The following is a 12951-nucleotide window of genomic DNA, read 5'->3' on the forward strand; positions in this document are numbered from 1 at the left end:
AGGGATTACAGGCGTCAGCCACTGTGCCCGGCCACATCGATTTGCTGAGCGAGTAAGGTCCTTGCTGTGTCTTAAGAGGGTAGCAAGCAGATCAGTAACTGCTTCTATGTAGTAGATATTCTTTTTTTTTTTTTTTTTTTTTTTGGAGGGGGGATGGGGGTGGGCATTCAAGTGATTCTCCTGCCTCAGCCTTCTAAGTAGCTGGGACTACAGGCACACAGCACCACGCCCGGCTAATGTATTTGCAGTAGAGACGGGATTTCACCATGTTGGTCAAGCTCTTCTCGAACTCCTGACCTCAGGCGATCCACTCACCTCGGCCTCTCAAAGTGCGGGATTAGAGGACTGAGCCACCCCGGGCGGCCCTATGTAGTAGATATTCTGAAACTAGAATTCCATTTAGGGTAGCCTAGTTCTTGTCCTAGCAAATAATCTGACTTTTAATTTTTATGCTACAAAATGTTAAAGTCTTCTTCTGTTCCTACGTGTCAATATATAGATGCAAAACCTTTTTGTAAATGTTTGCTGATTTTCATAGTTAAATCGACCGAGGGAGAATGAACCCTGGGTGGCAGGAGTGTGCTCCTGCCTTGCTTCCCCACTGGTGTAACGATGTGTGTGCTGGTGCCCGTGGAGGGGTGTGTGTGGAGTCTACTCAAACACATTCATTTCCAATGCTGTACGGAAATGCCCTCTAATTGATAATAACTTTCTGTACTTTTATAAAACAGAAAAGAATGACATATCAATTCTGATGTCAATCAGTTTTATTATTTAAGAATATTTTTAGTAGCCAGGCGTGGTGGCACCCGCCTGTAATCCCAGCTACTCGGGAGGCTGAGGCAGAAGAATTGCTTGAACCTGGGAGGTGGAGGTTGCAATGAGCTGAGATGGCACCACTGCACTCCAGCCTGGATGACAGAGTGAGACTCCGTCTTGGGGAAAAAATAAAAAAAGAATTATTGTTTTCACTGTGCTTATAGATCCACTTTGGTAATTTTTTTTTTTCCTGGTAGATTTCATATCCTTTTGAATATGACTTCAGCGTTCTGTTGTGTTTCACGTATCCCCAAATTTCTGTTTCTGGCCCCAGTTCAGTGTTGTTTGTCTACCATGTGTAGTGTGTAAGTGCTGTGGCCAAACATGTGCCTAAGCTGGTCAATTACATGTCACTTTTCCTTCCCTTCTAACACTGAGGACAAGTTAAACTCTATCTGGCATTTCATGTTTGCCATTTCCTTGTTTTTTTTCCACCTTGCTCCCAAACAGAACTGTGACCTGGATCAGCAGAGCATCGTTCACATTGTTCAGAGACCATGGAGAAAAGGTCAAGAAATGAATGCAACTGGAGGCGACAACGCCAGAAACATGGCGGGAGGCTGTGAGCGGGAGCCCCAGAGCTTGACTCGGGTGGACCTCAGCAGCTCAGTCCTCCCAGGAGACTCTGTGGGACTGGCTGTCATTCTGCACACTGACAGCAGGAATGACTCACTACCAGCTGGCAGTCCAGGTAATTGGAATGCCCTAAGAGTATTAGAGCATTCTGTTTGTTTGTTTAGTGCAGTCTCTATGGAGCATGGCCTCACCAGGTGCGCATTTAGTGTATGATACGTTTTGGATTTGAGTCTCTAATTCACTACAAGGAGACATCACTGTAGGTGGAGTACTTTGATGTAAAATTTGAGAATGCATTTATTATAAGTACTATGAAACAGGTTTTCACATTGAGATTAAATAGAAGAGATATGTTTCTAGTGATGTAGAAAAATTCTAAAAAGTAGAAAGATTTTGAAAGCTAATCGAGCCATTTGTAGTTTCTAAAGCCACATATTCCAATGGCAATGACATCCTTAGTGTGAAAGGATTCTTCCTTCTCTCTGTTCTACCACCCATTTCAAAATGCTTTTCTTTGGAAAAGATGGTTATTGTTTAGTTATTTTTAAAATATTAATATGTGTCTCTTAGTCTTTTATTCTCTCAATAGTCAAAGGTATAATAGAATTAATTTTTACTGTGTCTGACAGAAGACACAAAATAATCACAGTGACTTTACAGGGTAGAAGTTGATTTTCCTCCCACATACAATAGATCCTGGCAGTTGTGGGCTGGTATGGCCTTCACAGTGTCAGAAAGTTCTGGGACCTGCAAGATGGAAGCCTGACATAATAAGAAATGCCTCCCACTAAAATTACTAAATAAAATTTAAGGAATTAAAAATTTTCAATGAGCTTGCAAAAAATTAAAAAAAGATAATTTTCAAGGACAAGTGAAAGTGTAGAAGCAACATCTTTAAATACAGGAGTAGATAAACCCAGAAAGTAAGGCATTAGCTGATGCTCTGGTGATCTTGAGATGACTGTGGGAGGGAAAGAGGCTCTGCTTCATGTGAGCTGGGCACCTCAGGTCTGGAAAGAAAAACTGAGAAATGGAAACAAATGTCAAAAATGGGGAAAAATGAAATAAATCTAAACCCCTGCAATGCCCTTGTGATCCAGGATATGATAAATTAATATAAATATCAAACCCAAGCTCATCACAATTCTGATGTTTCAACCAGAGTATGTAGAAGATCATTCTGACATTGACACCTCTAGAGAAAAACAAGCCCTACTAAAGGATACTCAGTGCTCCAACATTATAAACCAAACAAGGGAAAATTCCACCTTGAGGGTGTATGAGACCAGAATATACCACCCCAAAATATGCCATGTTAGCATAAGTATTATTTTGAGCTGATTATTTTGAGAAACAGTAGACATAGGACAAGCTCTAAAAACAGAGCGGAAGTCACCCTTTTGTAAGGGAAATTTATATCTACCAAGGAAATCTCCATTTGTAAGGGTATCTCCCTCTCCTTACTAGGATGAGAAGGACAGAGTCTCTGGAGACTCTGATTCTTGAGAAGCCACCAACTTAATAATCTGCGTAACAAACCTTACTCTTGTCTTCTCCTCTCCCTTTCTTCCTTTGCCATTGAAGATGGTATCCAAGCCTGAATTTTAGACCACCTCTTTGAGATTTATGCATTTTTTCTGGATGTCTCACATGTACGGTCATCCCTCCCCATCAATAGGCAATATGTTTCAAGTCCCCCAATGTAGGGCTGAAACCAAAAGTGGTACCAAACCCTATATTTACTATGTTTGTTCCTGTACAACGTGTAACAGATTGGATTTATTATGTTAGTAGACCTATCTACTAGTTCTTTGATTTCCCAAAATAAAATTCTTACTAAAAATAAAAAAATCACATTGTTTAGAACAAAATTAAACCTTTACCTATTACTGAATATTAAAAACAATTTTAGCACAATAATCATATTCTGTACATATTCACATTCGTTAATCCATTTCCTAGTGCATCTGTCTCTACTATCTTATCAAACATATTTATCTGAGTCTTCTTATTTTGTTTTATCATAAAATTGTCCTTGGTCTTCTCCAGAATTTTCTTTTATGAGAATGAACTTAGAATTATTGACATTTTCAATTGACTTTTTTTGTCTTTCTCTCTAGACCATAATATTTTTGTTAAGAAAATATAGTATTCTCTCTATATAGGGTCTGAAGTACCAGTAGGCACTGAGAAAATTCTGCTAAATGTATAATATTCTCTTTATATTTTTAAATTGAAATGTGTAATTATTTCCACCCAAACAATAGACAATAAATTCTAGTAAATTTATGGAATGTGGTAAATGACAGCAGCTTTCAGGGTACTGTATGGCCTATGATGACATGCTGTTTCACCTTTACTTTCCACCCATGTCTGAGTCACATCTAACCTCTGATCACCCTGTTTCTCATTTACCCCTCTGTCTTGTGGTCTGCCAGCTTTGTGCATTTTGCAGGCTAGGGACTGGCTTAGGCAACTCTACATGGTGCAGCTGGGGGCTGCAGGAGTGCCCTCCTAATACACTTCTCCCTGCACCACTACAGACTGGGGGTGACTTCCTGGTACCCTACATACTGCTACTGAAAGGCCTCTGTGTAGTTATATTGCATCTGTAAAGGATTGGGAAAAGAGACATGGCTTATCCCAGGTCAACTTTCAGATTTAACTCTGTGTTAAACTAACAACTAAACTACAAGTAATCCTCTCCTACTCATTAGAACCGGAAGGAATCCTTTTCAGAACCCTTAGGACTCTCCCTTGTTACTTGCTAGTTTGTACTCCAGTTCCGACTTCACCTTTGAATCTCTTTGAGGATGGAGTTTTTGTCCAGTTAACTGTAGTTTTCCTCAAAATCTCTTAGAAGAGTGGTGAGACATGTTTACTAAATTCCTTAAAATTGTAAACATAGTAAGTCATTCATCAGAATTCCTGTGCATTTAGCTTTTAGAGCGAATGCTTTATTTAAGATTATACAGAGAAAATGAGATTTCATCTCTTCAAATGTCTTGGTTCATTCTTGGTTTGAGTTACGACTTTGGAATGATTTGAAATGACTATATGCAAACAGTATGCCTATATGATTATTTTTCTTCACTAAAAATTATAGCGTAAAGTTACTAGAGCAGAGAGTCACAGACTGCCATGTGCAGAATTATCTTGCATGCTTTTCCATGTTTCTTTGATGGCCAGAATGGCGAGAAAAAAAAAATCTTATTTCATTACTTTTCTGTGACCAGAAATTCTGATGTATTTGTCTGGGGGTAGAGGCCCCAAAATGTTGCTACTGATTACACTCTGAGAAACTCTGCCCTATCGCTAAGGTTTTCCAGTCTTACAATTATGGATCCTACCTGTTGTTCTCATGCAACAATCTGATGCTGGGTGGGAGAACAGAGGCAGGTTGGTGAGAGGTGAACACACCGAGCCAACCACAGAAGCCTGAGACGATTCCTGTCTACGTACTTCACATATTAAACACATACAGCATCTGTCATTTGGAAAGACACAAATGATCCTTGGTTATACAATGATTGAAAACCTCTGCCTCAGAAAAATAGATTAAAAGAAATTCCAACTTTCTGTACTTCCAGAGTCTTCAAATTCAGCTTCGAAGGATATAAGTGCTGGCTGGATGTGGGAGGGCTCTAACGGGTGAATAGCTGGGCTGTAGCCACACATGTTATTGAAACAAGTGGAAACTTCTGAAACCCGAGAAGGTGCCTTTCAAGTATTTTTAGTTGGCAAAAGATAACTGGTCAACATGAGAGGTGACAACATGATGTACATGAATAACCGGTTACACGGTTGATACTAAGAACGCAAACATGTCACACTAAGATTTGTAAGAGGACGTCCAAGAACTGGAATGAGTCATTGAAGTAATTTTTATAGCAGTGCCACTCAAGCTTTAGTGCTCATCAGAATCACCTGAGGACCTATAAAATCACAGATTCCTGGGCCCAGAACATTTGGCCTTGGATGGAAGCTGAGAAGTTGTAGGTCTAACAAGCTCCCAGGTGATACTAATACTGCGGGCCCAGGGGCTGTGCTTTAAGTAGTACTGCCCTAAATAGTAAAAAATAGTATTGCTTAAAATATGGTCAGTGAATAAAATCTATTTTACTATGTTGTGAACAAGAACATTGAGCTGCACCTGGGCTGCAGAGTACCTGTGTGTAAATTACCTTCACGTGTTGCTGGTGTTTCCTAAATGAGCCTCCATTCATCATCTCCTGACAGTCAGCTGAAGTCATTGGACCTAGCCAAAAAATAGGAGGCTCCTCTAGTATCATACAGTTAATGAACTACATAAACAAATAATGATTGAGTCCTTACTCTGTGCCAAGCACAGTGCCAGGTACTGGGATGTAGCAGAAAATAGAAACAGACAAAATGCCTGCCTGAGCGGAGCTGTTCTGTTTGGAGCAGAAGCTAATAAAGCTAATAAAGAAGCAGAAGCTAATAAAGAAAGAAACACCAACCAATTAGTAAGTGTGTGTTCTGTGGAGAAACTGTAGAGTAAAGGGGACAAAGAGTATTGGTGGGGAGTTTTTGTAATACACGGCAGCCGCGAGGCCTATGTGATGAGCTAACCTGTGAGGAGGGTACCCTCAGGGAGCACCCATTTGTGCGCAGGCACAGGTGACAGCAACTCGTGAGCCCGAGGCAGGGCCCTGCCCAGAAAACGCAGCAGCCAGTGTGGGGCGGAGCTTGTAACAGGTGGAGCTCAGAGAAGAGGATGTCAGAAAAAGGTCAGGGTAGAGAGGTCAGGCAGGGTCCGCTGGGCCCAGGATTTGACCCTGTTGAGAAAATTTGACTTTCGAGCAACGGAGTGACATGATCTGACTTCAGGAAGTCTCACGCTGGCTGCTCATGAAGGAACCACAGGAGGAAAGGGTGGAGGCAACACAACCCGTAAGGTTTCAAATCCTAGAACTGCTGCATTGCCCAGAACAACGGGAACGGGTCCTACCTGCAGGCAGTATGGGTGAGTGCTTGCTGCAAACCTGGCAGTATAGGAAAACCTGTTTCCCTGAAATATCTCTTTTAATTCCTTGCAGCCCTGTAAGGCAGACCATGTTCATATCCTCTTTATAGATGAGGAAACTACACAGACCACTTGAGGAACCGACCCAGACCATCCAAGCCTTACCCAGGGAGACTGTCTCACTCCAGAGCTTACGTAAAGTGTCCAGTAGCCTGTGTTTTCCTTAATATGGATATCAGAAGAAAGGAATTTTTGCATTTCCTCTAGACATTTTGGTTAGAAAGTAGATATAGTCTTAACATGGCTCTTTTTGGAGAGTCATATTAATTGATTTCAGCCAAGTAGTCAAATTTTAAAACTCTATATCACATGGTATACTATTTTTTTCAGAATTTTTGCTTTTGGAAAAACAAAAGAAAAACTTTGGTAATGTTTTCCAGTTTTTTTGAGTGTTACTGTCTAGCTTACTAAGAAAGCATTTAATTATACGGAAGAACAATTTACTATACAATAGGCCTTTTGCTTCTTGCTAAATGAAAGAGACTAGTTTTGAGGAAACAGTACATCACACTTCTCCAATCCATGGCCCACAGGCCGCATGCAACCTAGGACAGCTTTGAACGCAAATTCATAAACTTTTTGAAAACATTATGAGGTATTTTTGTTTTTGTTTTGTGATTTTTGTTTATAGGTCACCAGTTATTCGTGTATTTGATGTGTGGTCCGAGACAATTTTTCTTCCATTGTGGCCCAGGGAAGCCAAAAGATTTGACATTCCTGCATTATGTGCCAGAATAAGTTATGGCACATGCAAGTTACAATATGACTTGTAAAGGTTAAATAGAAAAAATATAAAAATAGACAAATATTTTTAGAAATTTAAAATAAACGCAATTGAATTTAAGACTTGAGCTCTGGAGATATGCCATTGATACATGATAATTATTAGAGAATATGTTTTTATCAACAGTTTTTTGCCAATGGTTGAATGCAGTACAAAATGAAAATTATTCTGGGATTGTATATTAACTAACACCTGCCAAACGCTAATCAGTCATGGAGGCCTGCTAATGGAATAAAGTGATAAGCTTCAGACTTAATTCTCATTTTATCCAAAACCAAATCTCAAGTACTTGAAAATGTGTGTTATACATGCTAATGACTTGAAGCCAGAGGGCGTGAATTTCTTGTTTTGCACAACTGTAAGGACTGCCTCTTGTGTAAATCTTCCTTGAAAAAAACCAAAATTTTGGCAGTCATACTAGAGTTGATATCAACATAAAACAATGAAAAATACATTATTATTTTGCCAGGATTTTAATCTTTCTTCCAACACTGAAATTTTTACGGTAATATCCCTTTTCAATATTAAAGGCAAAAACACAGAAAGTGATATTGCATTATAGTGAGAGGTCTGCCAGCCTCACATATTTCTGGTGGGGGAGGGATGGTTGAAGTAGGGGGAAAATCCTGAAATCTTTTCCAAGAAGTTTGTACACTACTGTAGATGCAGCACTAGTTGCTCCTTACTTTTTTTTTTTAGACGGAGTTTTGCTCTTGTTGCCTGGAGTGCAGTGGTATGATCTTGCCTCACTGCAACCCCTGCCTCCTGGGTTCAAACAATTCTTCTGCCTCAGCCTCACGAGGAGCTGGGACTACAGGTGCCCACCACCATGCCTGGCTAATTTTTGTATTTTTATTAGCGACGGGTTTCACCATGTTGGCAGGCTGTTCTTGAACTCCTGATCTCAGGTATTCCACCTGCCTTGGCCTCCAAAAGTGTGCTCCTTCCTCTTTATAGTGCTTTACATACGGTCATGTCATTACTTGCAACATATTTGTTTACACTTGTAAGGGGCACTCATCAAATTCAAGTCAGTCATCTAATACATTTTCTACCTCCATTGGCTGGCACATGGGTAACGAGGGATAAAGTTTTGTCATACTGTCAAAAAGCTTTATTCACCATGTGAAATGTAACTCTTATAGCTCTTCAACTCTTATGAGTCACATTTGGCAGGAGAACATGGTTAATAATTGCATATGGAAAACATGGTAGAGTGTGCCTTGGGTATTCAGAAAGTAAGCAACAGTCCTGCCCTGAGGAAGGCAGAGCTTGGCAGAGGGATCCTTTGAGACAGCCATCCCTTGGGGCCATATACTTGTCAATGAGCACCACTCACATGTGTTTTAATCTGCTGCCTTCTGAGTAATTCTTATGTATAATAAACCCATTGATTGGAACAGGCGATACAAAGGTTAGTAGCAGGAACAAGATCCTCCCGTAGCTCACAGTTTGGCAAATGCACATACACAAGTTGAAATGCAGTAAGTTTTAAAAAATGGGTACAGTGACAGTAATATGGGGATTTAGAGGAGTGAGAAGCAAAGACAGACCCTGAGCCTGGCTTTGAAAGACAAGAAGGCAACACTGGAGATGATGGAAAGAATTAGGTCCCGTGCCGGTGGCCAAGCTTCCTGGAATCTATGATAGGTTGAGAGGATCTATGAAGTCGGAAGAGTGGGTTTCCTGCCCTCAAGAGCTCTGAATGCCAAAAGTCACAGCTGCTGTGACTTTGTGTCCATCACTCCCTCTTCTGGTGTCTAAGAAAGTGTTCCTCATGCCATGCATATTTTTTCCTTTCTTTTGAGATGGAGTTTCATGCTCGTCATCCAGGCTGGAGTGCAGTGGGGAGATCTTGGCTCACTGCCACCTCCTCCTCTTGGGTTCAGGCAATTCTCGTGCCTCAGTCTCTGAGTAGCTGGGATTACAGGCACCCGCCACAATACTCAGCCAATTTTTGTATTTTTAGTAGAAATGGAGTTTCGTCATGTTGGCCAGTCTAGTCTCGAACTGCTGACCTCAGGTAATCCACTGACCTCGGCCTATCAAAGTGCTGGGATTACAGGTGTGAGCCACCACACCCGGTCCCATGTTTTTGCTTATATACTTACAAAAGGAGTATGAAATAGAGCTGGAAGGAGCGTCAGCATGCAATTGACAAAAGCTGTCTAGAGGAATACCATGCTGCCCCAAGATGCCCCAAGTGGGCAACACAGGCAGAGGCTGGCCCCGTCTACCTGTGCTTTTGTTCATGCCTGTTTGGGTTCATGTCTCTATGGGAAACGTTTTGCATTTTGTGGTTAGTTATCTGTTTTGAAACATAAACAAATAGTAACTGTGGGGGAGAGTAGATGAGAAATGCCAATGTTGGTAGTTGAAGTTAAATAGGGTACCTGCAGGGAGCCTCAAAATGTTTTGATTTTTCTGAAGTCACCTCTGCAAAGTCATATTGTGATTTAAAGGGGAAAGGGGACGTTGCATTCAAGATTCCATGAGGCCTGGCTGGACAGTGTGCTCTTCTAACGAGAGGCCTCTGCAAATAGTAGTGTCTGGGTGTCCCTCTCCTGGAGGCCTAAATAGCCAATCAAGCAAATCATTTACATTTTTTACTCTTCCAACTCTGAAGTGTTTCAGAGGACACTGTCCATATGCCAAGATGGGGAGATCTGCACTTAACAGGAATGAGCACGGAGGCAGCGTGTTTACAGGTGGGGAGGTCCATCTTGGGAATCATGAGAGCATTCTAATTATTGCAGAGTCTGCCAAAAATGCAGGCAGGCTGCTGGATTCCATTTTCTTGAAGGGAAGGTAAAGAAAACATTTCAAATTGTTAGAATTTAACTCTGTATAATATACTCTTTTCAGTCTTTCTAAATTTGTTCTGAATAAATAAGAACTAATGGAAATTTTGTGAAACTTTAATGGAAGGTGTTATTTTGTATGACCTGTAGCTTCCAAACATTTCACACATAAATCAGGAATTTGTATTCTACCTATGTAACAAAAACAGAATTAACAAAATATCTATTTTAGAATAGAAAGTGAAACCCTTCTGACAAAGAAAATATCACTACATTCTTTTTTAGATTACTTTTTGATAATTTCACAGAATCAGGCCCAAACTCCTATACCTTCTACATCTATTTGACTATAATTAATTTTCCAAATGATACCTCTGATGCTCTGTAAGATTTTAAAATTCTTCCTCAATCCCCAAAGACTGACTACCTTCGGTGTTAGAGGTGTGTTATTAGATTCTGATTCTTTGAAAATTAATGCTCAATCTTTTCTGTGCATGATAATTAAACTCACTAGAATACCCAGTCCATCAGTGGGGTTGTGATTTGCTTCCTGTAAGAAGGGAATCAAATGGCCAATAATTTACTTGTGGATTTAATCAGTGGATTAAATGAAAATCCTTTGAACCAGTGTTTATCACAGTTCCTGGTATATACTACGCATTTAATACAGGATTTTTGTTGCTAGAAAATGCAGTCAAAAAGGGTGACAGACATTGATTACGAATCCTTGAGCCCATTCATGGTACCTGGGCTGTGACGTGTCTGCCATGCAAATGCTAAGCTGATTGGCAATAAGTGTGGACCCTGGAGCCAGGCAACTTAGCCCGTCTTGGCTCTGCTTCTTGCTACCTCTAGGACTCAGACGATTTACTTTCTTGCAGTTCAACGTGTGATCTGTGGGACAGCAGCAGCAATTGGGAGTTTATCAGAAATGCAGAATCATTGGCCCCCTATCAGACCTACTGAATCAGTAACCTTCATTTTAATATCCTCAAGTGAATAGTGCACTGTTTTGTTTTTAAACATACCAGGCCACAGTTTCCCCATTTCTCATATAGAGATAAGGAAAAAGTACCTAACTCGTGAAACTGATGTCAGATACTTCATGACAAGGGCCTAGAAAAAGGCCTGGAATATACCAAGTGCTGAATAACTTATCCATTTCAGTTATCCCTTTGCTTTCTAGTTCACATGTACAAAGGCCCAGTAATGTGCTCATGCTCTAAAATACTACCTAGGTTTACAGAACCAGGGCCACCTGCCTGAATTCCCCCCAGAACAGGTTCTAGGTCCCCAACCCATACTTGGGAGATGACAGGTTACTCTAGTTTTGGGGTCAGGGTTTTGTTTTATTTTGTTTTATTTTATTATTTTATTTTTTGTATGAGTCTCTTTGTTTATTTAGTTTTAAATTTTGATCACCTCCACCACACATTTGGAGCTAAATTAGGATAGTGGGTGCTCTATGATAATGATGAGTGGCATGAGGAATAATACTTCCTATGTCTTTCTTTCTAGAATATTACATTTTCGTTGTTTCCCAGCCCTAAATGATGGATGGCATATGTATTTGTTTTCCATTTTACGTTAGGTAATGTAGTACTCTTTTTTGAGTATTTCATCCGAAAAGTGGATGCATTTTCTATTGGGACTTGCTCAAAGGACCGTTTGGCGATGAGTGTGTGCCCCACTTCATATTGTGAAAGAGAAGATTAGCTAGGGACAGGTCACAGATATAGGTCACAGGGGACTTAACCAAGCTGGCTCTGGCAATGGATGAAGGATTGGGGCAGTTAGGAACAAGTTAGCATTCAGCAAATGGTGTTCATCATGAAATACAAACAGAGCTCTTCTTCTAAGTGAGCAGGAAGACTGTGAACACAGATTGAGATTGAATCAACTGGCCAGTGCATCAAACAACACAATTGGAGCTGAGTCCTGCTAATGTGTCTTTTTGGATTTTTTCTTTTCTTTTCTTTTTGTTTGTTTGTTTTTGTTTGTTTGTTTTTGAGATGGAGTCTAACCCTGTCACCCAGGCTGGAGTGCAGTGGTGCCATCTCAGCTCAGTGCAACCCCCACTTCTCAAGTTAAAGCAATTCTCCTCCCTCATCCTCCAGAATAGCTGGGATTACAGGCGCCCACCACCATGGCCAACAAATTTTTGTATTTTTAGTAGAGACAGGGTTTTCCCATGTTGGCCAGACTGGTGTCAAACTCGTGACCTCGTGATCTGCCCGCCTCAGCCTCCCAGTATTTGGGATTACAGGTATGAGCCACCATGCCCAGCCCATCTTTTTGGATATTTTCATGATTCGAGTACATGGATCTTTACCTGGGTCAAAGACGATCCATCCTTCCTTAGCTGCAAGAGGAAGGTATGTATGCGTCTTCATGAAGTTCTGCTGTTCGGAGATAAGACACTCTTCTCTAACCTCCTGAAAACTAAGGCAGATATTTTAATCTAGAGTGATAGCTTAGGAGAGTATGATTTACAAGTCTTCACAGATTGTTGTTTGCCATTCTATTTCTTTATTGTCACAAAGAACATGAAGTCCCAGCTTGGTGAGTGATACTCTTGCCTGAGTAGTTATTTTAAAAAGCTGCTTGTTGTGTGGACTTTTTTATGCCAATAAAAGATTTTTGATGATAAATAGCCAGCCAGACCCTTTGATTTCTAATTGATGGATATGAAGTCACCTCTCTTTTCATAATAGTTGACTCATTTGATTTTTTTTTACTTCATTAACTCTTCCTTTGCGGCATCATTACAGTTTTGGTGGTGTCTCATATTTAACAAATGAATACAATCTTGGGGAAAGGTGGACCAAGAATTCTAGGACTAGAAGTTCCTACAAATAGTGAGGAAACATACTTCTAATTGAGCATTTAGGATTTCCTTTTATGAAAATGAGAATGAGTATACC

The 12951-nt window shown here is 40.4% G+C and overlaps 1 protein-coding gene across 3 annotated transcripts in view; it reads left to right on the plus strand.

Annotated features, from left to right (window-relative positions):
- PRKN (parkin RBR E3 ubiquitin protein ligase) overlaps positions 1–12951 on the plus strand; it is a 919793-nt gene that overhangs the window by 24398 nt on the left and 882444 nt on the right. For 2 of the 3 annotated variants that reach the window (XM_025384066.1, XM_025384067.1), the window contains exon 2: positions 1270–1510. In XM_025384066.1, the coding sequence (XP_025239851.1) occupies positions 1336–1510 (175 nt within the window). In that variant the 5' untranslated portion in view covers positions 1270–1335. Of the gene's footprint in view, positions 1–1269; positions 1511–12951 lie in introns of those variants that run through there. The other variant, XM_025384068.1, reaches the window with a different exon arrangement.

This window comes from Theropithecus gelada, chromosome 4 (assembly GCF_003255815.1).
Source record: "Theropithecus gelada isolate Dixy chromosome 4, Tgel_1.0, whole genome shotgun sequence".
Classification (NCBI taxonomy): Eukaryota; Metazoa; Chordata; class Mammalia; order Primates; family Cercopithecidae; genus Theropithecus; species Theropithecus gelada.